Consider the following 27583-nt stretch of genomic DNA (forward strand, 5'->3'; position numbering starts at 1 on the left):
GTGGGAGGGACTGAGCCGTGTTGGTGAAAGCTTGCTCCGCCAGAATGCCTGAGGAAGGGGCATCAGGGAAACTGAGGCCTGGCTCTCTGTTCCTCTCATCCGGGCAGGTCCAAGGAGCCCCAGGATCCGGCTTTGTGAATTCTTTAAAAGGAAGTTAGTGCCTCTGGATGCCAGTGGGATGCTGAGGGATGTGAAAAGCAATTAAATGATGGTCTGCATCCTGCGGAGAGTCCATCTGATGTTTCTGAACTAAATGCTACTTGAGTCACGAGATGGCTTTCTGTGCCCGCAAACACTTTGCAGATCAACCAATATGCAGGCTCTCCACGCTGACGGGCAGTTGAATTCTGTGTTTGTGAGTAGGCTAGGGGAACGGGGATGGTGGATTCCCTTCAGGCTGAGACAGAAGAAGCCATTTACATTCTGCTATGCAGGGCCAGTGCCTCGTCTCTGAAGATGACTAGTGCAGGTACTTCTGCAAGCCCTTGAAGATGATAGAGAATTTTCAAGGCCGTGAAGGCACTTGGGTACATTGAGGTCAGCTCTATATAGAGCATTCACAAGGTTAAACTTGACATATGCTACAAATCCGGGTTATTCTATGGCCAGCACACCACTGCTGTAGCCATCCTCTTGTGTGTGGGTCCAGAGATCCTGGAGGAACCCACACACCTGCCTGTGGACAGGCTCCAGCTCCCAGGATGACAGATACAGAATTACTCAAGTCCCAGCACAGGCAAACAAGCAGTCTGAGCACTAAGGCTGGCAGGCTCTACAGCTTATGCGCAATCTCAATCACAAGTCTCAATGGACAGATTCTACCTTTCCTTAAGACCATCTGTCTACCTCAGGTGAGAGTGCATGACTCACAGATGGACCAAACATGCCGGAAGAGCACAGGATCCATGTATGGGTTTATACCTGTCTATATGAGCAGAACTAGTCTTTATTTTGCAGATAAATTTAAATCCACTTGCATTTTCATATTTCCTGGGATCATAATACAGCTTAATTTGCTTCTTCACCTGTTATTTCTAAATGGAAAGAAATCTATGCCTTTGGGATTTTTATCCCTAAGAATCATATTCAAAAGAAAGAAATAGAAAAGCAGAAAATCAAGGTCAGGAAGATTAAGCCCCTTAATTCACGTGCCAAACTTTCCATTTCGATTGTGGTTTTGTCTCCCAGCTAAAGTTTGTCTTTTTGTGACATTTGCATTAAGCCCAGAGGACATTTTGAGTGGAAACACGCGGAAAGCATAATTGAAACGCTGAGTGGTGCCTGTCCTCTAATTTGCATTTTCCCCCAGGTGGGGAGTTTTCGCTCCCCCCTCTCTCCTCCTGGGGTGCTCAAAGATTATCTCAAAGAATGATGTTATGCAATTGATTCCAATAAATCCTCAGGTTCAGTGTATTATATGTATCACTTTTTTCCTTTCCAGAAGCTATTTGAAATGCCACCATGATAAACAACATGCCAAAGTCATTTGTGAGTTCAGAACAGCGCAGCTAGTCATTGTCCCCCAGATAGAGGTTCCAAATATTTGCTGCTCACAAGTTTAATTGTTTATTAGAATTTTTCCTTTATGTTATCCACATGGTGTCATTTAGAGCTACTTAGGAGGCTGTCTCTATAGAAACAAATATTTTAAAATAGTCATCCATTCAATTTTGTCCTTAAGTAGGTTCTTTGAACTCTGGACCTCCAAACACACTTTGTCTTGATCTCTGCTGAAAAGCTGGCGAATCACTGATACTTTGGTGGGGACCACCAAGCTAATACTGTGAGACAATGTGATGATTCTGTCCCTTGAACCCTTTAGGGAATGGAAGGTGAGAGGATTGGTAGGAAAATAGTCTGTGTTCTCCAGAAGGAAGAAGAGGGGAAAAGGTGTGGTGAATTCTTTCTCTTTCGCTGAATGATTCCTCCTATATGTGAGATCTGTCATCTAGCTATTGCCAAAGTTACCACCACAGGGTGACCTCCATGGGTGCCTTTCCTAGGGTTGGCATCTGCCAAGCCTTCTTCCTTTATGTTGGGTGTATTGGTCCACCCCAGCCATCCGGCTGTCAGAGCCCCGCAGGCCAAAGGCTGGTCAGTGGAGCCAAACAGGTCTTTGTCCGGCTTAGGAATGACGGGAGAAAAGCAGCCCCACACACATTCCCAAGGATGCAGTGAAGGTCGCTGTGAGGGTTTTCATGGATAAAAGGACATTTATTCTTTTAGTTGACTCTTTAGATTTATTTTAATACATATTAGGAAAAATAGACTTGGCATATTCAACGTGAGAATAAGGATCATCCTCTGTTTCCAGAGAGGAAAACAGTCTTGCCTACAGCTGATGCCAGGTGATAATGGGCAGATTCAGGGCGATCATGAAGGCCAAGCTCAGGACGGGCAGCGCTATTTTAGGAAAGATCATCCCTTAGATTGACATGAAGTCGTCCTTACAGACAGTCCATTTGGAGTATTTTAGTACAACTGGGGCGGGTGCACGGCGGGCAGCACACTGGGATTCACCCTCTCCTGCTCTTCCCCTCTACAACTTCTGGTGCAAGGAAGGAAGGCAGGGCCTGAGCAAGTGAGACCAAAGCACTCACAGGTGGGCAGGGCTGGATCAGAATCAGCTGGAGTCTCTGCCTGGAGTCCCTGTCTCCATGGTAACTGCATGTGGCCAGGCTGGAGCAAGGGCGCCTGACCAGCACAAAGCCGAAGGACACAGGGCAGGGGGACACCAGCCAGAAGAGGGAAGCTCTGGAGGGCAGGAAAGGGGGTGCCCAGAATTATGGGAACACTGATGGTGATTCCCGTTGGTGGAGCAGCAGCCCTGACCCAAGAGCTGCGTGTGTGTAGGCACAGACTGTCTGGTTTCTGCATCCCACAGGGATGATGGTGCCCGTAAGGGGGGTGCTATTATGCCCATTTCACAATTTCACAGCTGAACGTATCGAGGAGTAAAGATTGGGTGGGGTTCATTTGTCCAAGGTCACAGGGCTCCTCCAACTGATCCAAGATTGGAAAAGGGCTTAAAAATAACAGTAGAACTACTTTATTCAGGGTGTGGGAAGAGCAGGTGCTGGCTTGCTAGGTACCCCCTTCAGTGCTAGGAATGGCGGGTAAGTGTGAAAACCTGGCACCTTGTCCAACAGTTTCCAACCTAAGGTCTTGGTTCTTGGTTCCGTCTGCACTTCATTTGACTAGGGGGGCTTTGGAAAGATCCAGGTGCACAGCGCCCAGCCAGCCCCATTCTGTCTATTCTCTGGAGGGAGAGATTTTTCAGTGCTCCCCTGATGGTGTCCTAGATATTGGCCTTGAGAAAGATTCCCTGGTCCAAAGCATCTGCTCCTGAGTTCAGGTGGAGTTGAAAATAGGCAAACGCCTCCCCTCCCCCCCAGGGCAGGCAGCTCCTTGGCCTGGCAGGGAGGTGCTGTGACACACGGGGCCTACAAAGTGCCAGATGCTGGGGGTGGATGTGGCCCCCAGTGTGCCTTCCCCCACAGGATTCTTGAGAGGCCCAAGGGGGTTGACATGGGCCACTGTCATTTCTCTTCTCCTTCATCTCTTCCTAGGAGTAGAGTGCCCAGAACCTGGGCTCTCTAGACAGATCAGGCTGGGGGCCTGTTCTGGCTGTATCCCTTCCAGGATGTGTGCCTTGAACAACTCAGTCAGTGTCCCTGAGGCTCAGTCCTTCTAGAAAGTGGAAATGATGCTTAGAGAGTCTCAGTGGGACTCTGTTACCCCAAATGGCGTGAACTAGGTTCTTGTGGGGAAGGGCAAAATTTGTTCTTAAAAAGAATAAGATTCACATGCAATATATAAGCAGATTTAAGTGTATCTATGATATTAAAATTTCATGAGGCAATTAGGAGGAAATTTCTGGAAAGGCTCCTAAGGGCATAGGTAATTAAAAAAAGAAAAAATAGGAGTTGAGAAACCCTGCTAGAGTTTAGCATCACCCTGAGGCTGGGGTTGCGTGGACGGACTATACTGTCCCTGGCCCAGAGCCAGGCCCTCAGGAGCCACTCTGCAAATGGTAGGTGTTGGAGCTGTTATTTGTCCAAGCACCCTTTCATCCCACCTATGCTTCAGAGCTGCACAAAGCTTTACTGGAATTCTGGAGAAAGATAAGCACCCACCCAGGACTTCATCCATGTCCAAGTCAAGGCCAAATAGGAGGCCAAGTGCCATCATGAATCCGTGCACGCAGGGCCCAGAATGCAGAGGGGAGTGAGCTTGGTTTGCTCCTTCGTCCCTATCCACCTGTACTCTGGGGCTCAACCACATCAGGAGGCTGCTGGAAGCCTTGTTCTCAGTTGTCAGTCTTTCCTGTAGCCTCCCCGACTGATGGCATGAGAGAGGACCCCATTCACCACTGTGAGAGCATCCTTTTGCCACTGGAGAGAAACCTAGCTAAGTGGCATCATTATTGATGGCCTCCTGTATGGAGCAAAGCATTCTGTTTATTGCTGAAAATGTAAAGATGAATGAAAGAATCAGACTCAGTTTCTGCTCCTGAGTCTGTGGGAAAACAGAGACACAAAGTAGACATATTGGTGTAACATGATACAAAGGGCCCTAAGAGCTGGAAGCTTGGAGAACAGCTTGAGCGGAATCCTGAAGAATGATCAAGAGTTAGCAAGGGCCAAGGAGAGGAGAAGCATCCTCTGCCTGCCCAGACCATGACAAGCACATGAAATGGTAGGCCTGGGGGCAGGTGCAGGGAAGGTGGGAGGTGTGAGGTGTGAAGACAGAGGGCAAAGGGAGCTGCCAGACGGCCCGGAGCACAGATGGCCCGGAAACCCGGGTCCTTTGGCAACGAGGGTCCATATTCTCTCAAGAGTCAGGTGGAGGCACCTCCTGTAGTTGCCAGGGACCTTCTCTAAGGAGCAAGGCCTTGTGGCCCTCAGGTCCCACTTCACGGGAGCACAGCTTATCTATGAAGTGGGAAGCTTATCTCCTTGCTTCTTGCATTCCCTTGCCCTCTGTGCTAATCTCACTGGCTGGTGCCCAGTTCCCTTGGTGCCACAGGACCTTTGCATATGGTGTGAAATAGGACCCTGTTACTTATAAAGGTGTTGGATTAATGTCTGTCTCCCTCATTAGATTTCAAACTAGGGACTGTGTTCATTTGCGTCCAATGCTATAACCTCAGCATCTAGCCTGATACAAGCTCTCACTAAGTATCTGTGGAAGGAAGGAAGGAAGAAAGGAAGGAAGGAAGGAAGGAAGGAAGGAAGGAAGGAAGGAAGGAAGGAAGGAAGGAATTTGGCTGTGTAATGAAAACCCTCACACATATTGTATTCCTCTCCCTTGTTCCAACCCTCCCTATCCACGGGCCAGGGCCAAAACCCCCATGCTGACCACAGGAGCAACACATTCCCAGCAGTCCTTGCCATTTAATTTGCTTCCAGTGGACAAATGCTAATTGGTGATGGTAATGAAAGCAGCCCCTTCCTTTCCAAAAGCTGAAACCAGGCATGCCTGCGTCGTCTTGGCTACCAAGGTGGTGAGGGAAAGCAAGCAAGTGCCCCGAGAACCGCAGGCGCCCCAGCATCCAGCTGTGTGCTTATGCAGAGATGCCTCTGAGCCCTGCCCAGGGGTGCACAGGCAGTGCTGTGCAGGGTGCTTCAGGGCTGGTGGGAAGGTGGGGGCAGGACTGAGCACAGCACGCAGGGTGCAGACCCTCAGGTCTGAGAGGACCCAAGAGGCTCAGCTCGGGTGGGTGTCCCTTTACTGAGACCATGTGGTGATGAAAGGCACGTGGACCAGGGCTCAGATCTTGTTTATCCTTTATAAACCCTGTGTGCTTGGCCCCTCTTCAAACCTTAGTCACCTTACCTGGAAACTGTCAGGAGAAGGAATCAGAATAGTTCTTATTCCTTGTCATCATGAGGCCTGAATCAGAATGTCTGTAAAATGCATGTCACTGAGCCTGGCACATGGAAAGTGCCCCGTCCACGCTCTCCATATCACCATCTGATAAGGCGACTGTTGCCTTAAGCCTCATCTTTCCAGAGCAGAAAGATCAGCTCAGTTCGTCAAATATTTATATGGCTTTACAGTGAACTGGGACCTATGTAGATGTTGTCACCAAAAGACATAGCAGAAAGTCCCTAGTAGCAATGTTTTAAGTGACCCAAATTGGAACCAACTGAGGTGCCCATTGATAGTAGAATAAGTAAGCCCTAACTGAGCCTGGCACAGAGTGGATTGGGGTGCAGCGGTCCAGATACTGCAGAGTGTTTGGTGGTCAGGATGTGACTTGCAGCCTCGCAGATGAATCTCACAAAATGTGATGTAGGATGAAAGCAGCCACACACAAGGGCAGCCACACACAAGGGCATGCTGGGTGAAGCCACGTCAGTGACACGCACACTCAGGTGAACCCCACCTGTGGACTCAGCCTCTGGGGAGGAGGGTGGAATTCTACCCATGAAGAGAGGGTAATGTGCTGTGGTCTGAGTGATGGGTGCTCTAGGACCCATGTTGTAAAAATTCATTGGTCACACAGTCTGATTTATGCACTCTTCTGTATCTGTGCGAAACTTCAATTAAAGGTTTGTCAAATAAGTAAACATCTCAGCAGAGAGCATGTAGCCCCCTGGCCCACGGCTTTGCTTTTGCTTTAGTCGATTTCGGTTACTTGTGGTCAACCATGAGCTGAATTCAATGGGAAAAGGGGTGGGGGGGGGATTGGTCCACATAACTTTGTTCACAGTGTGTTGATTTGCAGCCTTTTACATAACTTTTATGCCAGTGTTTTGTTATAATTATTCTATTTTATTATTTTTATTATTGTTAATCTCTCACTGTGCCTAATTTATAAATCAAACTTTATCCTAGGGAAAAAAAAACATAGTCTATTCAGGTTTCGGTGCTATCCAGGGTTTCAGAGATACACTAGGGGTCTTGGAGTGTGTCCCCCTGAGATAAGGGGAACTATGGTCTTACGTTCCTATGCTGGGGGGAGTGAGTCTACTCCTTGGCTTACTCACCAGGGCCCCTGAGTCCACAGCAGAGGCAGACAGGCAGGCAGCACGGGGCGGGTGGTGGAGGCCCTAACAATGGAGTCGTATGCTAGACACAGAAGCTCCCAGAGGGCAGCACAAGGGCCATCACACCAGTGCTGGCGGCAGGACTCCCGTGTCCCACGTGGTGCATCCAGGAGCCACTTTCAGTCTGCTTTCCCACCCGTGGCTGAGCCATACCTGCAGGAACTCAGCTCCTGTCTCCCTCCCCACATCACCACCACCACCGCCGCCGTTGTCCAGCCAGGATCACTAGCACACACCAGGCCCCTGGCTTTCCCGGCCTCTCTGTCTGCCATGCTCTAACCCAGATTCACCACACTAGAATCTCAGGGTTTTCATAAGGCTCCCCGTGTGCTCCTTGTGCACCTCAACCCTTGGGAAACACTGCTGTCCACTAGAACCAGAGCACACACGGGATCCTGACCCGAGACACACTGAAAATAGCCCAAGCCTGTCACGAAGCACCACAACTTACTGGCTTTCCCCAGTTTGTCTTCCAGACACACCGGGTTTCACTTCCAGACTTTCTTTCTAGTTCCCAACATCCCTGCTCCATTTCCCATTGGCCCTTCTCCAAGGGCTCCTGGTTGCCTGGTTCTCATTCCTGAATCCATGCCTCGGGATAGTCTGGGATGTCCTTGGCCCTATTGAGAGCCTCCTACTTATCTTAAGTTCCAGCTCAAACTTTGCCTCTGTGAAGCCGTCCGCCATGTTCCCCAGGGCTCTGTGGTTCTGCCCAGCAACTCGTGCGAACCAGAATTAGATCACCTCCCTAAATGTCACTCTTCCATATCTGACTGTTCACCCCACCCACTGCCCTCAGGGCAGGGCCTGCCCTGCATCCTGGCATCCTCAGGGCTTAGCACCAGCTCAGAACTGGGAGGCGACCAAGGGTGTGTTTTGACAGAGTAAAATCCATCAACACACAGTCACAGTCACCCAGGCACAAGTGGCCTGCTGTGGGATAAAGGGCTGTGGTGGGGACCCTCCAGGTGACCTGCACTTGATAGGTGAGCGGTAGCAACCTACCCATGCTTTTCTGTTGTTTTCTATTCCCAGTGACCTTCAGTGACTGTAAAGGAAACGACAAGCTGCGCTATGAGGTGTCAAGCCCACACTTCAGGGTGAACAGCGATGGCAGCCTAGTTGCCCTGAGAAACATAACTGCAGTGGGCAGGACCCTGTTTGTGCACGCGCGGACTCCCCACGCTGAGGACATGGCAGAACTCATGATCATCGGCGGGAAGGACATCCAGGGGTCCTTGCAGGTAACCTTGGGTGCAAGAAGAGCACTGGGTCTTTGTCTTGTGTGCAAAATGGATCTTTATTGCATTGGCTAAGATTATTTTTGTTATTATTGTTGCAAATGAGAGAAATTCAACTGAAAAATGGTGGGGGAGGAGCAGTAGGAATTTATTGATTTATGTAACTAATACATTTTAGGGGTGTCTATGTACTGGTGCTATATAATGGCAACAACTTTGGTCTGTGTACATCCTGTTTTGCTGGGTCTGCTCCGAGGGGCTCACCTCTCCCTGCCTCCCAGGGTGGAGGTCTCTGCAGCTTGACCTTGTTCTCCCAGGCTGAAGCCACTTGAGAGAACATCTGTCTCCTCTAGATGATGGTAACGAAGCTTTGAGTCTCATCAGCTCCTGAGTCCTTCCCTGAACGGACCTCTGAGTCCAGTCCACTGGACTGTGATGCTCTAATCAACCATGTCAGGGTCACGTGTCTTTTCTTGAAACCAGGGTGGGGTCATCCCCACCCCTAAACACATGGACAGGGAGTAAAGGAAGAGTAATCCCTCAAAGTAAAGCAGAAGCTAGCTTCAGAGGAAGAGAAATGGACGTGGGGCAGGGAAGAGCGCAGTGTCCCACTGGAGTTGTGTAGCAAGGCCATTGCATATGGAGTGGCTCCCTCTTTTGCCACACACCAGCATCTGTTCCCATCAGATGCATGTGAATGTGGATCCTTACCGTCCCCCACACGTGTATACAGCACATGAGTGCCACACACTGCCTCTTGGCCCCAATTCTGTCACTCAGAGGCTTTGTGCTGCATACAACTGACTCACCTATCCTCCTTCACCAGGAGCTTAGAGTCTCTGGCTTCTTGATTAAAGGATGTTTTGAAAACTACTCAGCAAATTAATGATGATGACAGTGTGGTCGGCTCTTGGCCTGCTTGGCCTTTTCTGTGCGACCCTGCATTTCCTCAGTCTTTCCGTGCCTGGAGTTCACGTATCCTTTCTTCATCTGCCACTCGTGACCCTCCTTGTCTGTGATCTGGGGTCTGGTTCAGTGATCGGGAGAGTATTATAACTACTTGGTCTGCAGACTGGAGGGTGCACAGGCTGGGATGGCACCTCAGCGGCCATTGGCCTGGGAGCTGCCCCACTCTTCACCATGCTCATGCAGACATGGCTGATGACCCCCGGCGTGACCTGAGTGTCTTCCCAAAGCAGTGCTTCAGGAACCTACTATCGATTCAGCATTTAAAGACATTTCTATGGATGGGATTAGGATCTATTTTCCATCACAGAACTAGATCCACTCAATAATTCCCCTTCCTCCCTGTGAAACTGTAGTTAAGGGTAATTCATAGCCCAGGATTGAATCTACAGCGTCACTGATGTTTTAAAAGAAAATGGAATGTTGGTGACGGTGCAGACCAGACACGAGGCCCGTCAGCACCACAGAGGCAAGATCTTCTCTTCCTTCCTCACTGCCGTTTCCACAGTGTCTCACTCACCTGCGACGTAAGTGACTTGGCAAACACACAAAGAAGCAGAGTCACCACTATGTGCAGCAAAACGTGCTCCTAGGAAACATGAGGCAGGGTAGAGACTCAGTCAGGGGCTCCCTAAGGGACCCAATGCGTCTCATTGGCAGATGTTCCTTGTGATTGGTGGCTCTTTATGTCCAGAGAAGACAAGGTCATAGTGTTTTTCTTGAAAGAAGACAGAAGGGATTCTGGGTACTTCCTAGGATAACTCCCACTCGGTGGGCTGGGAGGCCGGGCTTCACAGGGAAGGGCTTGACCAGGAGAGGCCGCTCTTCCAGGCCCAGGAGGCACTTCACAGCAGCAGCTCATCCAATTCCCAGCTGTTTTCCATTCTCCTGCATCTGAAGGCACCATCCACAGAACTTGGCTGCCATCATCTGCTTCCTATAAGCAGAGGCTGCTGCACCACTTGGCACGCCATGCTCAGCTCCGCCCTTGGTAATTCCATGAGGTGTGAACACTGGCCTTGTGAAGGTGCCCAGCTGTGTCTGTGCCTAACAAGCCCCCAAAAAGAAAAAAAGAAAGAATAGGAAAGGAAGACAAAATTGGTAGCAGATGAACCCCTCTGAGGAGAACACAGACGTGGATAGATCTGTAGTTGGTGATTTTTAAAGCCAGATTGTGTGTGGCCCAGGGGTCTGACAGGGTGGGAGTCAGCTCAGCGCTGGCTGGGGAGGGACAAGGAGTGTGCCTAGGGGTAGGTAAGGCAGGGAGGCAGGTGCCCGCTGCTCTGTGCCTGGAGCAGGGTGGGTCAGGGAAGTGGGCAGTGCTGTGAGCAGGGAGTAGTAATGGTTATCTGTTGGCCACACCACAGTGAAGTCCAGCCCTGATGCTTAGGGACACCTGTGACAGCTCAGCCTGCTGGGTTACTCTTTCAGCCCACAGAGAGGGGTGTTATTGGTGCCACTATCACCTGCATTCATGGGTAAGGAGACCCAGAGGCATGAGACTGTCTGACACTGGTCACAGCAGTAGGTGGCAGAGCCAGGGCTAACCCTAGCAGCATGGCTCAGGAGCCTCCTCTTGACCTCTGGGACAGAACACCTATGCCCAAAGGTTATCTACCACAGACACAATGACCACAGTAGCCATCAAGGCCTGAGACCCAGACTGGCAGATTATCAGAACCCATTCAAGGTCCTCTCCCCATGGTGGAAGGTGGCAGACCCTCCCTGTGAACTCTGGTCCCACTGGGCATGGCTCCTCTTGGCCCCTTGCATCCCATTTCTGCTCAGGCCGCTGTGATGGGCTTGGCCACTGTGCACCCTGGGGACACTCCCTCCGTACCCTCAGCCAGGAGCTCTGCAGTTGCAGAGGCCATCTGCCACCCTCCATCCCCCAAGGCTCATCCTGCCTGGTACTCACACAAGCCAGCATCTGGTGCCCCGGGGCCTGTCTCTGGGTCAAGGAGGCTGGAAGGAAAATGCTGAGTTAAAATCCTGGAAACAGGTGGGCAGACCGTGGGGGTCTGGATTGATGTGACATGCAGCAGGAACTGTTATAAGGTCTTCCTTCCCTCCTCTATCCACCCATCCGTGAGTTTACTGCTCAAACCTCAGCACCCAACACAATGCTTGGTATACAGTTGGTGCTCAGTAAACGTCTTCTGAACAAATGGAAGAGCAGGGCGGGATGAACACTCCCCCCCCTAACTTACTCTGCCTCTGCAGTACCAAACCACATTGCTTTCTTGGATTGGCCCGGCTTTCCCATCCCTTCATGCTGGCCGTGCCTCTGTCTGGACAGTGTCCCCTCCACCAGCAGCCAGCACCCCTCTGATCCCTCAGGACTGGCCAAGGTTTCCCTCCTTGGGGAGCACCTCTTCCTCCACGCCCCCCTAGCCTGCCTGGCTCTCCCCTATCACACTCTGACCTGAGCAGTCTGCTTACCTAGGCTTGTGCCCATCTCAGTCCGAGCCCTGAGCTTGGGGACCCTGCACCCATGCAGGAGACTAACAGGAGGGTCTGGAGCCAGAACCCTTGGGTGAATCCCGTGCTGCTCTTGCCTCAGCTCCAGCTTCCTGAGCTACCTACAATATGGGCTTGCGTGGTACCAGCTGGTAGAGGTGCCCGGAGGACAGAAAGACTTAATACACGCAGAGCCTCAGAACAGTGACCCGCATGTTTAAGTGCCACGCCGATGGCAATTATTCCTCATAACAGATTGTCAGAGGCAGAGCTACGGTGCACATTCAGTGAACCCGGGAGGCAGGGTGAGATGACCAGTCCTGCACCCACACCCACCAGGGCCTGACACCATCACTTCCACACCTGTGTGGGATTCCAGACAGCAGGTGACTGCTCTGTGGCCACCTGTCCCTCAAGTGCCTACTCCTGGATGAGGAGATCCTGTAGTTAGGGGTTCTGCATTTCTATGAGCCCAGGTAATAAACACCAGCAGCCTTGGCAGTATTTAAAAGATAACTAAGAGCAATTTACATTTCTTTCCTGGAAGTCAATAGAGGGTAAAACTTGACCCAAAAGGAAAACTGGACTCTTAATCAAGTTGCTCAAATTAAATGCAACAATAATAACTGTATCTATATCCCCCTTCTTTTTTGTTATGTTAAGAATCCTTAAAAATAAAGAAAGTTCTGACAGATACTGAAAGGTGAATTTGAAGGCTGGTTCCTCTCCGGCTGTTCATCATCACTGTAAACACACAATTTAAAAGGCAAAAGTTTGGCTGCTAATCTAGTTTCAAGAGTCAGTTTGGAAATGGTTCCTAATAAAATAAAATAAAATAAAATGAGCAACCAGAGAAAGGAACCACTTGAGAGAAATTGTTGATTTTATTGTAAACTTTCAAAATACAATTATGAAACAAGTCTTCAACTACCAGAAGTCCTTAGCAGTGGTGTTGCCTGGCGTGTGGCATCTGTCACCACTCCTTCCCAGAGCTCAGATTCCATTTGTGTAGACCTTAAGGGGGTCCTGGGTGGGAGACCCTGAAGCAATGGCTAAGCGCTCCCTTCTGCCCACACACATGCTGGAGATACTTAGCCAGATTGCTTTGGACAATATTAAGGGGGACCTAGAATTACCACAAATTTGCATCAAATCACACATTTACCAGCAATCAGCCATATGGTACTGCAAAGTCACCTAAATCCTTGTCACTTCTATACATTCGATTCCCTAGTTTTCCAAATCTCATATTCTAAACAAAAGTGTTTCTGCACATTTATTAGTTGTGAGATAAGCTCCAATTTTTTTTTTAATCCCAAGAGGACCATTTGCATCCTCTGTTTATTTGGGCCATCATGCCATCAAACCTCCAAGACACCTGCCCCACCACACACAGGTGACCAGACTTCACTTCTTCAAAGCATCCCAGATGCTTTAAAAATGAGAGTCACCAGCTACAGTGAAATGAATCATCTTTCTCAAGACCTTATCACGCTGATAAGTGGACTGACTCAGAGTCTGTAGAGCTGGTCAATTATATTGATCTTGCTTACATGAAATATGTTTTACAAACATCCCAGTGGATGACCAATCTATGCATTTACTGTGATCGTAAAGAAATGATGAGTAGAAACTTAATATGCACTGATTTAACAAGTGCAATAACTTCAAAACCCTGTGAATTACCACTCTCCACAGCAAAAGCCTCCCCAGTTACTACCATGGAAAATTAGTATCAATTTAACTGTCACCCAAATTGGGAAAAATATACGGCTTGAAAATTATTGTAGGAATCCAAGAATTGGACCTTAAATAGGGCATTAGGCTGTTGTGTTTTGACACATGCCTAAACTGCTGTGTTTATGGCTCTTAGCTGCAGGGTACTCCTCAAACACAGATAAAAAGACATCCTCCGATTCATTAACTTAAGTAGATAACAGAGTGCTTTGTGGGTCAGAATCTACGAAAACTATATTCTGAAGATTAATTTTAATTGAAATGCTTGGGGGAAACTAACTGATCCCATAGAAAGTGTAGATAACTGAAATTGACTTCTTTTTGGCTTGTGAAAACTCAATTTCATTTTGTACAACATCAGAGTACCACAAATATACTGTGAGTCATCGTTTATCATTTTAAGGTTTCTTATAGTCACATTGAAAAGAAACAGGGGAAATTAATTTCAATAATGTTTCATTTAATTCTGTATGCATATGCTATCATATATGTATAGTATCATTCAACAAGTAATCAATATAAACGTTATTAAATTTTTTTGAGGTGTCAGGGAGGGAACCCAGGGTCTCCCACATTAATGATGTATCATTTACGTTCTTCTCCTCCGTCAGCGGGTGGCAGGCCTGGCAGTTGAGATGGGCCTTCGGGTTGGCTGTTACCACTGCTATTTTGGTAACTGACATTTGCAGCTTCATTGGTGCTGTTATTATCCAGTGAAAACCTGAAAGGACATAAGAAAATTAAAAGGCAATTATGAATAAAAATGAGTCCATAGTTGAGCAAAATGCCCAAAGAAATTTCAGGTAGAAGGACAAGCCTTATGTTGTCATGGTTTCCTAATGTAATTCTTGGCCCGGGCAGGATCCTGGCTCATCCTCATGGTGCCAAGTCTGGGAAAATGCTTTACATTTATATTTTATGAATTAATTTGCTATTTTAGTTCCATATGCATTGTCTGATTTACTCCTCACACCAGTGCCTGGAAGTCATGAGGTTTTTCTGCCCTATAAGCCGGGAAACTGAGACCCATAGACACAGGTCTTAGGTCATGGAGCTGGTCATGGAGCAGTCCCACTCTGCAAGTCCTCCGTGCTCTCCGACAGCAGGGGGGCTTCTCAAGTGCATGGAATGGAATTCCATCAGAGGGAAATTGTGCCCTGCCTTCAGCGACAGGACACAGTCATGAGAGCCAACGCACTTTCCAGGCTCTCATGCCTCTACCTCTTAGAGTCTACCATGATCATTCACCAAATGCCAGTGGATCCTGAACGTGAATACAGGGAAGGTAACATCTGGGACTCCAGGAGTGATTCCTGGGGAGGCACTTGGTCACTACAAGTTTACAGTAAGCGGGATTGCTCTGATTACAGATGAAATGACACAGAGAAATCTCAGAGGACTTAGAAATCAGATTTAACACAACACTGAGCCATGCTTCTGAGAAAACCTTAGGTAGGTGGGCAGGCCGTGTTGTCATTTTGCCTTAACAAAAGTTTCTCTAGGAATAAAACCTGTGGAAGTAGAATCTTGTGGAAAGAGCACAAGGTGTCCACATGGAGCCCCAAAGTCCATGCAGAGTCTGACCTTCATTTCCGAGGGGAGCAGCTCTGATGATGGGGGACCACAGTCTCCTCACAGACCATGGATGTCCCCAGTTGGTTCCTCTGCCTCAATACTCAAAAGTCAGGTAGCAAAAAAAAAAAAAAAAAAAAAAAAAAAAAAAAAAACGGGGGAAAATGTGTCATTTTTTTTCAGTCCTTCTCAAATCAGCAGTTGGGACAATGAGATTATGTGACCTCAGCCAAATTTTTAAGGCAGAAGCCTAGGCCTGCGTACAAAGTTAGGACAGAAAAGCATCATGGTTCTGACGCACCATCTCCCCCACTGCCTATATGAGATAGAAACTGCAGGTATCTGCAGACACCTCCCGCCCCCCACCCCAGGCTAGACTCTAGGTGCTATTTAATCCTCGACTCAATCATTTGTTCAGGCAGAATCAGTTCTTGTCTCAAGCCATCACCTGGACAAACAGGGAGCACCTTCATCCTACCCAGGGCCTGATTTTATTATAGTTTATTTGTTCTTTTTTTTCTGGGTCCTGTTAAAGAAATGGAGACCTCATTCCCTCTGGTCCATAACCTTGGGGTGAGGGTGGGGGGTACTACATTTTTAAAAAAAAGTGTTCATTCACATCCCCTTAGGGCCCATAGCAGGGGCTGATGCTGACATTTGCTGAATCGTGTCTGTCTGTCTTTATGATCTCAAAAGCAGCCACAATCAAATAGTAAACATTATGTGTATGAGGCCATCAAAGCATAAGACAGTTGCTTTTATTTATTTTTTTAGCAGGAAACAAATTTGTTAAACTTTCTTTTATTCCTATCATTGAAGAAAGATCAGTTTTCAGGGAAAAATTAAAAAAAAAAAAAAAAAGAAAAAAACACTTTGAGTAACCCTCCCAGGCATTTTCAGGATTCTGCGCATTGGTAGGCCCGAACAGAGAAACAACTGCAAGTGCACCATGATGGTCTCCCAAGGGTCTTGGCGATTCTGGTCTCTGAGGACTGAGAACACAGCCCGTTGGGGGGGCCTCCCCTAGGGGCTGGCATAACTATACATATTCCAGGGCTGCTCATGCCAAAGGGGCTCAGAAGGCTTGGGACTATTTTCCAAGCAACTGTTCCAACACATCCTTCCAACCGGCCTCCCCAGCCGGATGAGCTCATTGCTCTGACCTGCCTGGCCCCAGCCACTGCCCTCAGCCTGTGGCCTGAACACGAGAGTGTGGGGCCTTTCCTGCTGCCCACAGAAAAGATGGGACCCAAGGTCCCGAGGGCTTCTCCTCTCCAGTGGACCACCCAGCTCCCCTGCCTCCCAGGTTTTATGGTAATCAGATGGATCCTTCCACTGCCCATCTCTGGCAGCAAATCCTCTTGACAAGAAGTGCCCTTTTGTCAACCAAATCCGTCTTCACGTCTGGCGAATTGGACTTCGGTGGACGGCAATTTTTCACGACTTATTTCCTTTGAAGACACAGAGCTATAAACAATGCCGGTTCTCCAAGAGACGGAGAGATGGCTGCGGAACTGTAAGCAGGCTTTTCCGAGGCCCACCTGCCCATCCCTCTTGCTCCAGCGGCCCCTGAACCCTGCTGTTTCTCATACCTCTGCCATAAAAGGTATGACAGCAAATCAGGATCCATTATTTTCCTAAGCTCTGCTTAACATAGACCACTGAGATGTGGCTGAATTTTTGCTCCAAGTCCCTTGATTCAATCTGACCCTTGTTAGCAAAGCCACGCCCCTGACAGAATGACTGTTGGTCTCATTTCCCTAATTATCTGGGACTTTCTCTTCCGTTCAGGCCTTTGGATAATATTTTTTCTAAAGAAGGGAGAAGAAAGTAAGAAATGAGACCCAGAAATTGAGTTAAAGAAAAAGAAATGCAAAAAAAAAAAATTAATCTATATTTTTTTCTAAATTCTACATAAATGTCACAAGTTTGGTATTAGTTTATTTGATAAAGTAAAATTACATGCTCCAGAGGGCACTCAACTGACTTGTTCATTGTTATAAATCTAGCACTTAACACGATATCTGGCACTGAATAAATAACTTATTTAATGCCTTAACAAATGCCACAGATGGAATGAATATTGATGTTCATAATGCAGATCATAGCCAACATTTATTTAGCTCAAACTCTATGCCAGAGACCACTCTACGGACTTATAGTAAGTCATTTAATCTTTACAGCAACTCTACAAAATAGATAGTGTTATCTCCATTTTACAAATGGAGAGAGGTGAGGCACCCAAGGTCACTGGGCTGAATACTTTAGAGCCCTGCTTCGTACTCAGACTCTTCAAAAGGCATTTAATAAGACATCTTATCCTTGTCAAAATAGAGAAATATGAGCTGCATACTCTCACTGGAGTGTAGGCTTAGATTGGCTGAATAGCTGAATCTAGAAGGTGCACAGTCATCCATCAGCCTGAGTGGCTTCCGCCTGCAGGCCCTGGACCATGGAACTGCTTCCTCCCAGGGCTGGGGACCTGGATGTGAAGACACACAGGAGAGTTGGAGGTTTTGATGGCTCTGGGGTCCTTGTGGGATAGCCTGGGGATTCAAGAAGAACTTGGGTGTCTACAAGGGGAGACTGAAGTCAAGAAGGCGTGAGGGTGGGCCAAGTGGGCGAGCAGCTGCTAGGGACCGCAGGGTGCGGGAAGCGCCCCGCTGAGGCTCACAGTCCCAGAACTGGGCCAGCTGCCTCCTGCAGGTCCCTATTCTTCTCTCCACTCTGACTTTCGTCCTTCACTTACTGCTTATCACCTTGAGTGCTGCCAAGACTCTGCCCTGGGCCTGAAGGAAGAAGCCTGGCCCCGCTGCCCACGGGTGTCCATAGCAGGCTCTCCAACTCTCTGGGCTGAGCAAAGGACACCACTCCTCTTGAGCTTCTCGGTTCCCTTCTCCCACACTGCCGCCTTCCCTCCCCCTCTGAGGAAGACCCCTCTCTCCCCCTCATCCCTGGAGCCCACTCCTTTGAGCCTCTTTTCATTAATGCAGCTTCGGACCTCTCCTCCTCTCGGAATCCCCCGGTCGCCCTCACAAGCACCCAGTTGGCCTGATGCTAAAGCAAACTCCCAGGAGCCAGGTCACCTCACCGTCCTTCAGTCTTCTGGAGAGGGGACTTCACCCCTCAGCTCTGCTTCATTGCTCGCTCCACCCTCAACGCTCCTAGACCAGTTCCTGCCCTCAACCCTCTGCTGGAAGTGTTCTTTTAGAACTCACGGAAACCAAGTGATGGATGTTCTTGAATGTCTTTGAGGCCCTTGCCTGCTTGAATTCGCTGAAGCATTTGGCAATTGATTTTTTTAGTTTTATTTTATTGAAGTGAAAGCCACATAAAGTTTACCCTTTTATTTATTTTAGTTGTTGCTGTTGAAAATATTTATTCTGTTTTGATATTTTTTCTGTTTAGGTTAGAAGTTTTTAGGTAGATATTATGGTTTGGATATGAGGTGTCCCCCAAAGCTCAAGGGTGAGACAAGGCAAGAAGGTTTAGTGGACAAATGATTAGGTTATGAGAGCCTTAACTCAATCAGTAAATGAATCACCTGAAAATTTACCCTTTTAAATGGCATTTTCGTGGCACATGATGGACTCACAATGTGGTACAACCACCCCCTCCATCTATCTCCAAAAGATTATCATCACCACGAAATGAATCCCCATACCTGTTGCTGTTGGGTCTCCACGATGCCCTTCTTCAGGTCTCCAGTGACCACCAGTCTGTACCCGTTTTGTGTGTTCCATAAACAGAATCATACACTTTGTGGCCTTTTGTAACCGGCTTCTTCTGCTCAGCACAATGTTTCAAGATTCCTCCCCATCGTGCCTGGACCAGAACTTCATTGCTCATTAGGACTGAATGATATCATACGTGCAGGTGAGAATTCACGCACATATTCATCCATGGATGGCCATCCGGGCTGTTTCCACCTTGTGACTATGGTGAGCTCTGCTTTGTGTGGACCTGTGTTTGCTGGAATACTACTTTTTCTCCTCTGGGGTTTGCCCCTAGAAGGGGAATTGCCAGCTCAGGTGGTGATTCTGTTCACCTTTTCAAGAACCCAGCAGACCTTGTCCACAGCAGCTGAGCCAGCTCACCCCCTCCCCCTAGCACTCGGCCTCCCTGCGCCCTCCAGACGCTACGCCATGCTGCGCCCCCACTTCCCATGTGGGCGACCCCTTTTGTTTCTCCTCCTCCAGCTCGTCTTCTTGTCCCTGCTGCCACCGCAGGGGACTGTCAGCGCTCTGTCTTGACTTCATCCCCAATCTAGGACGTCTCCAAGTTTGTAGCTGGACCTCCGACCATGAGCTCTTCCTGTCTACCTGCTCGTGGCATCTCCACCTGTACACGCACCTGCCTCCCTGGGTTCTTGTGTGTCCCCATCGTCCCTCATATACCTCAAGCCTCATCTTCCTCAATGTTCTATATATATTCTATATATATATATATATATATATATATATATATTTTTTTTTTGGCCCCAGCACCCTGTCTTCCCAGGCACCATGCCACCACCTTAGATATGTCTTCGTATCTCCCTACCTGAGAGGTCAGGGTCACTCCCCTCTTCCCTCTGTCCCTCATGTGGTTTCTGCCTGCTGTCTTCTTCACAGGGCAGTGACCACTGGTCTAAGCATGATTTCCTTCTCTCTGGGTGTGGCAGGGCCTCTCCCTCTTGAATCTAGCCTCATCCCCCCCGCCTTGTGACCCCACTGACATGCCTGTGACTGCTAAGGTGACTTCCTGAGGAGTGCTTGGGATCACGACCCCCCTGCGCCAAGGCCACCAGGTTCCCCCTCCTCCTGCTCAGCGTCCAGGTTAACCCCAGCTGCCCTCTCATTCTCCGCTCGCAGCTCCCCCGACACGTGATTCTCCCACCACACAAGCTGTTATCCTCCATGTTGACTTGAAAGGATGCGATCCTTCCACGTCTCTGTCTCAGGATGGTGTCAGTGGGCTGCAATAGTTTACAGGAATCAGGACCAGTTTAGGGATCTGATGTCAACAGAACCATTGACGAAAATCTATATTTTTTAGCCAAACAAATGTTGTATGCCAATAGGTAAATCCATATTGCTATGGATCTCTCTCTCTCTCTCTCTTTCAAATTTGTAACTAATTACGATGAAAATAATGTTACAGAAACATGCTTGCAAATCTTAGAGTTGTACAACTCCCAGAAAAGGGGCCGGGGAGCTCTACAACTGGAGTCTCCTTCCGATGCCCTGGATCCTTTACGCGCAGGCCAGGTTCTTCCTTGGACGAGGTCTCTCAGCAAACCTGTGCCCATGGACTCCAGCAACTGGATCCAAGCCTCATCTTCCCACTTTTAAATGTAGCTGGAGTTAAAACTCGCAGTGCCTGTCACTTATTTATTGCTTCATTACAGATGAAGTATTCCAATCCCCAGGGAAAACCAAGACCAAAAATGTGCTGGTTTCCCCTGAGAGATCCCCCTCATCTTCTAGGGCTTCTTTGTTCCTGATGAATTCTGACAATAGCTTCTTTGGTCAACCATTTAATTTTTTTTTTAAGAGGGGTTTAACTTTGTCTTGTTGATGCTAATGCACTCCTGATGTGCAGAAAGGAGAATAGTTCAGATATTGTAAAGGAAGGGAAATATTAGAAGCATGAATAATTTATGGAGAAGTAATTTAAGCAGCTAACTATGCCATGCATTCTCCCCTTATTTCATGAATGATCCCTATGCCAAGCCCACACAAGTTAATGTTTATTTCTGGAAACCTTTACCAAAATGAGCAAGAAGTAGTAAATGCCTCATTATGCCCTCACAGTGCCTAATGACACATTATTTTCTGTTATAAAACTTCAAGGTTTCCAAAGGCATTGTTATAAATCCAAAGTGTCAACGTTTCTTTGGTAAGAAAAAGCATCCTATAGAAATAAGATGTAAGATTAACAATTCAGGGTCATGTATTTTCATCTCTCCCCGAATTCTACTGTACGTGGCAGTGAGCTGCAATCCATATATTTTATAGAAAATATGCTGTGAAGACCCATAAAACATTTAAGAACATTTGGAAAAGCAAAAATGGGACCTTCAGAAATAAAACCTTAAATAAGAAAATAGAGAAGACAGACCATCAGCAGTGATTAATAAAATAGACATTTTATAAAATAGTCCTTGGGGAGGTAAGTAGGCCGCAGAGATTGAGCCAAAATCTAAAGGCTTCCTGGCGACTCTGCCCACCTGAGTGGACGAGGCAGTGAAGGGCAGTGTTTAATAGCTCCAATGCTGGAGTCCCATCTCCTGGGTTTAAATCCTAATCCTGGAATTCATTGGCCTTGTGACTTGGGACAAATTATTTTAGTCTTTTTGAGACTTAACTTTTTCCATTGGTGAATAATTATAAAAATAATACTTCTTCCAGACATCACAAGATTTGCCTGCTGGGACACATGAGGTCCTCAGTATGGTGCTGGCTCATGAAGCTAAGTGACAGTAACTAGTAAGGCCACAGTGCTGTAGGATATGTGCACGTGGTGTTCTCCGTCATACACAAAGCAAGGAACAGCTATTCTGGCTTTGCCTGTCACCTAACTTGGGAGTGAGGAGCTGCCCTAGGCTCAGGCAGGACTTGGACAGCCTCCCAAGGCTTCCCAGAATCGGATCTCCTTTCTCCACTTTCCACCTTGTGTCAGTCCTATTTGTGGACGGTGTCCCTCCTTGTTAACAAAGACACACTCAGATTCAGATAATGCAAACAGACAATTTATCGAGGTGAAGGGGGAGCACTGAGGAAGAACCCAGGAACATATTTGGTAAGACTTCCAACTAAAAGCAGCAGTCGTTAGGCTGGATTTTAAAATTACAGCTACGTATCGCTTCATGCAGATATACATGAAGTGCAAGATGCAGAAAGACTGAAAGTTAAAGAATTTAAAGAAATGTAAAAATATTAAACAAAAGTAAGTTTTATGCCTACGGTATTATCAAAGGAAATCGACTTTAAGGAAAGAAGAATTCCTAGAGATGAAGAAAGATATTTCACTATTATAAAACTATACAACAGGCAGATATAATCCTAAATTGAAATGCATTGAATAACATATATAAAACAAACTAATATATAAAGTAGAAATAATGGTAGAAATAGAAAAACCCATAATCATAGCTGGAAATGTTAACACAAGCCTTTATGACTGACATCACAATTAATCTAAATATAAACAGGGATAATGAAAATTCCAGTAACATATAACAAATGCAAAAACTGCCAGTTACACATTATTTTCAAGTGGAAAAGCTACTTGAAAAGCCACTTGTGGAGTTGCTACCGATATATGGGGTGCTGGTCAAGATGACAGAGTTCATTCAAAGTATGCAATCTGACCACTGTGGATTGAAACCAAGAATCAATAACAAGAACTCGGACAGATCTATCTGCCTGGAAACTAAGCAGTACACTTTGAAATATTCTGTGGGTAACCTAAGAAATAATGTAGACAATATTTCAAATGGAATAGAATGAAAATAGAAAAAAAACAACCCTGTAGATATATTGCTTATAGAGGATAAAATTCCAGCCTAAGTGAATGTACAGATCAAAAAAGAGAAAATTTAACTTTCAGAAAATAAAGAAGACTAAGTACTAACGTCAATAACATAGAAAGTGGATATATAATTGGGAAAAAAATCAATCAAGCCTCAAGTAAGTTGTTACTCTGAAAGATGCATAACTCAATAAACTCCTAGTAAATCTGATCAAGAAATAAAGAAAGGCACAGTTACTAATAAATGGAATGCAAAAAGAAGCATCACTAATAATCCTCCAAGTATAAAATGTCTGGGAAGAAGGTGCTGGAAATACATCTATGAAGATCAGTTTGAAAGTTAAAATTGACAAATCTAAGAAATCTAAAAGCTCAAAACCTAAAATACATAAAAGAAGAAATGGAGATTTTGAATAGTTCTACATCTATTCAGTTAAAACTCCAAAGCCTAAGAAATTTAAGGCCAAATGGCTTCATGGTAAAGTCTACCAAATTTTTAAAGAAGAAACTAAACCACATTCTATATAAATTTTTCCAGAAAATAGAAAAAGTAAAACTGTAACTCCCTTTTTAAGGCCAGCATAACCTTTATCACTACAGAGCTGACATGAACATGGAAGGAAAGGAAATTATAGGCCAGTGCCTCTTGTAAGTGTACATGAGAAGATGAATAAATTCCGCTTCAATAAAAGTAAAAACCTGTTTTCATCAAAGCACACCATTGAGAATGTGAACACTGGCTGCTGATTGGGAAAAAATAATTATAATATATGTATCCATTATAGGGAATTTATCCAGGACACATTAACAACTGCTCCAAAACTATAACAAAAGGGCAGAGGACCCATTTAAAAAATGGGGAAAGGATTTTAACAGGCCCTTTTCAAAAGAGAGCATCTAAATGAACACTAAATGTATAAAAAGGCTTTTAATGTCATTAATCCTCAAGGAAATGCAAGGCAAAATTGCAAGGAGATTATACAGAGACAGAATTATCCACAAATGCATGCGTGCGTGCACACCAAAATGACTTAGGGAATACCCAACTAGCAATACCGAGTGCTGGCCAAGATGTGCAGCCACCAGAATTCACACATACTGCAATGGTGAATGTCCTGTGATCTAGAAATTCTCCTCCTAGATCCACATCTGAAAGAAATGTCTACGCGTGCATACCTATAGACAAAACACTGTGCATGAGAGCCCCAAACCAGAAGCAACACGAGAGCCCGCCAAGGGCCCAAGGGACCCATGTAGATGGGCATGTAAGATAGACAGTATGTGGAAACAAAGGCAAAGAAATATTATTATGCCCAAGATCATGGTTGAACCTCATAGACACAACGTGGCCTGAAAGAATCCAGATGTGGAGGTGAATACTCAAGTGGATGAAGCCTAAGTTTGGGCAGAATTCATCTCTAGTGATGCAGAGAACCCAGAAGGATGGCTGCCGTGGGAAAGGTGTGAGCTAGCAGGAGCCTGAGGGGAGCTGTGGGGCTGATGGCGGAGGTGTGTCTTCACCCCCATGGCCATGCAGGTACGTTCACTGCATATATATCAAAAGAAATTATCAAACTATACTTGTACGTCTTTGTACATGTGTGACACATATTATGGGTCAATTAAAAAGCTAGAAGTAAGTAAAAGAAAGTGGTGATTTGGTGACTCTTCCTATGGTGAGTGAGTAGACGATTCTTTCTGCTATTTTCTGGTATAAAATGAGCATGAACGCGCCACCAAGGCTGGGGCCTTCGCAGGGCACACAGAGCCCTTCCTGACCAGCCAGCTCCCTTCCCAACCATTCCTTCTGCCCCGCTCCGTCCTGGATCTTCTTGAGACTTGGTGACACTCACTGAAACCTCCTGAGGTCAGACCCTCCTCCCTCTCTGGAGTCCAAGGCCACCACAAGCCCAGTGCCCCAACACACCACACTAGAGCCCCCTTAATGCCATCACAGGGTGCCGCCCTGAATTCAGAGGCATTAACACTGGGTAGAGGCTCCTCTGGGTTAAACACCATGTTGGGTTAGGGTGTGATTGGGCTCCCCGCCTTTGCGTAAGCACCAGAACCCTCTAAGGAATTTGTTGTTTTTTTGTTCTGTTTTGTTTGGGGTTTTTCTCGTCTTTGCTGTGCACGGTGAAAAAAAAACTAGATGTCACTTCACACATCAGATTTTAAAAAGTCCCGTGGAACCTGGTATGGTGGTCCACACCTGTGATCCCTGCAACTCGTGAAACTGAGGCAGGAAGACCCTAAGTTCAAAGCCAGCTTCAGCAACTTAGTGAGGCCCTGTCCAAAAAAAAAAAAAAAAAAATTAAAAATAGGACTGGGGATGTAGCTCAGTGGTAAAGCACCACTGGGTTCAGTCCCAGTTCCAAAATAAATAAATAAATAAATAAGTCGGTCTGGGTAGCAAGAGCCTCTGCTTGATTTCCATGTGTGCCATTGGCTAATGCTTCTAGAAAAATATTTGCTCTCTGACGTTTTTCTTTTCCTGTGTTTCAGTGTGTGGATGTCCGGTATTCCATCCGTCTTCCCCAGGGCTCACGTTCTCAGACCTCCCTGATCACAGGGTGCTTCGTGTTCTGACAGTTCTCCTGTCAGAGTTCCCACCCTGTGCTGAGGGATGGCCAGAGTGGAAGAGACCTGGCCTTGGGGGCTGCCTCTCCCGACTCCCTGACCACACAGGGAGAAGCAGCCATGTGTTTCCATAACGATGCTCTTGTGCCATGCTCATCTCCTGGCGAAATGGAGCTGGACCTGCAGGAAAGAGAAGAGAGAGTCTCGGGTAGCACATGACAAACTAGAAAGCTTTTGAAGTCAGCATCTGGGCTGGTCTTAAAACAAATGTGCAGCCTGAGAAAAACAATTACTGCTGACACCACTGACCTCGCAGACACTGGGTGGTGATGAGATTCCCTCCTCTAGGACTCTCACGAGGCTTGCAAGGATGTATTCCTGTTTTGCTTTGCTTTTTCTCCTGCCTGATGGGCTCCCTTTCTCTGTGCTAATCCATTTTTCTTCCAAAGATGGATGCACAGGTTGTATAGCATTGGCCTTAGTTTGAGTCATTGGAAAGCAAAGCCCAAGACAAGGACTTGAGGACAGGCTCATCCTCTGGGAGGTGGTCCTAGGCAGCAGAAGTGAGTCAAAGGGGAGAGCAAAACAGGGATGAACCAAAAAAAAAAAAAAAAAAAAGTCAGAAAAATTGTATCCGGTATGGAGGTCGCCTCTGTACACAGTGGGATTTATTTCCTCAGTTCTCAGGGCCTCGGCATCATCCGTCTGAAAAGGTGAAGGGCCTGGAGCCTCATTCGCAGGCTGCCTGTTTCCCATGAGTTGAGAGCGGCCTCGGGTGTGTTCACTGCCTGGCGTTTAGGGCAGGTTCCTCCCTGCGTAAGAGAAGGTCCAGGGCAGAAAGACTTGTGGCCAGGCAAGCCCATGGTGGAGCCCTGAAGAGCCAGGCAAGTGCGTGCTCACCCAGAGGGTCCAGCACAGCTTCAGCTGAAGTCAGAGGTGGCAAGGGGATGTGACCCAGGCACCTGGGCACCTGCCATAGACCAGGTCTCTGCAGGGAGATATGACTCTTGGTTAGGTGTCATGGCTCTAAGCAGTCACAGAGGTGTGTGGCCAACCAACGTGGTTCAAACCTGGTTGCTCCGTGACACCTTAGTCACAGGACAATTCCTATGAGGCCCGCAGGGCTGACTTTCTGGACCCTTGACACACCTTGCATCTGAAACAGAGCTTGGAGACTCAGACGTTCCTCCGAGAATGACCTGCTCACTGAACCTGCTTGAATCTTCTTGCCTCACCATTCACCTTTGTGAATGGCGAAGACTTTTGCCCTTCAAAATCTAAACGGGCTGTAGCTGCAGAACTTCTCAAGTGCTCTTAAAGAAGCTGCCTTCCTGCTTCGCCAACCTCCCTGTAACTTATTACCCACCTAGTCACATAAGAGAGATGATGAGCTTGTTTTGCCACAACTTGGTTGCACTAAACTAGAGAAAACCATTTGACCTGGACAGTCGATCAAAAATTATAATCTGTCCCCAAATATCTAGATCTACATTCTTGAAAATCTAGCCTTTCACATAGAGCTCAAACCTGACTTCAATCATGAGTCGCGGACTCCACAGGAAGAGGAGTGGGAGGGACAAGCGAGGGAGGCTTCCTGCTGCTCCCCAAGCCCTCACCGAGAGCCAGGAGCAGTGCTGGGCGCTGTCCCTCGGTGAATGGACAGAGCTCTATCTAACTCCCCGACAGGCTCGGAGGGCGACCCAGGTGTCGAGAAGGCAAGTGATGTGCCCCAAGACAAAGTCAGTATTTTTATTTTCTGGAAGTTTCATGTAACTGCCCTGGAGAGCAGAGCTCAGGTTGAGTCCGAGCCACTGCCCGTACCCAGGCCATCCTACTCACCTCACGACATTAGTGTCCCAGGTCTCCAGGCCCAGACACACTGGTTTAGGTAAAATGATGAAGTTGGTTTTAAAAAAAAATCCCTTGTCTCATACCTACTTCTGTTTTCACAGTCTGTTTGGAATCCCCAGGTTCCAGCTGGGACCCTGTCATCCTCCACGCAAGCTTGATGGCCTCTTCTTGGCCTTCCCTTCCTCCCCTTGAACCACCTTCCAGGCTGCTCCACTTGCCTAATAGCCAGTTTCTCTCACCTGTGAGCAGTGTGCCCCATGGCCAAGGTGCTCATGCTCGATGGCGATGCCTGCTACTGTACACAGCCTGCAGGGTGCCTGGCACTCCGTGGGTGCCAATGACAGTCACTTGGCAATATGAATGAAGGAGTGGGTGGGTACACTTGAACATTGGTCCCTGTTTTACAGACAGGAAACCTGTCTGGTTCATTCTGACTCTAGAGTCTTCCCCAGCGTCACCCAGCATGGTGGAAGAGAATTGGAGGGAGAACTCAAATGTCTGGGGCCCTGGTCTAGCGTATTTTCAGTCTCTAATGGTGCATTGCCTTCCTATAGACACAGATAATTTAATAAGCATCCTCTGAGTCATTGAAGAGGAGACTCTTAC

At 47.2% G+C, this 27583-nt stretch overlaps 1 protein-coding gene across 1 annotated transcript in view; it reads left to right on the plus strand.

Moving 5' to 3' along the window:
* The window catches only part of Cdh13 (cadherin 13), a 487128-nt gene that overhangs the window by 333752 nt on the left and 125793 nt on the right, over positions 1-27583 (plus strand). The window contains exon 3 of the mRNA XM_077792829.1: positions 8091-8299. Coding sequence (XP_077648955.1) covers positions 8091-8299 — 209 coding nt within the window. The remainder of the gene's footprint in view (positions 1-8090; positions 8300-27583) is intronic.

The sequence above is a fragment of the Urocitellus parryii genome, chromosome 15, assembly GCF_045843805.1.
Source record: "Urocitellus parryii isolate mUroPar1 chromosome 15, mUroPar1.hap1, whole genome shotgun sequence".
Taxonomy (NCBI): domain Eukaryota; kingdom Metazoa; phylum Chordata; class Mammalia; order Rodentia; family Sciuridae; genus Urocitellus; species Urocitellus parryii.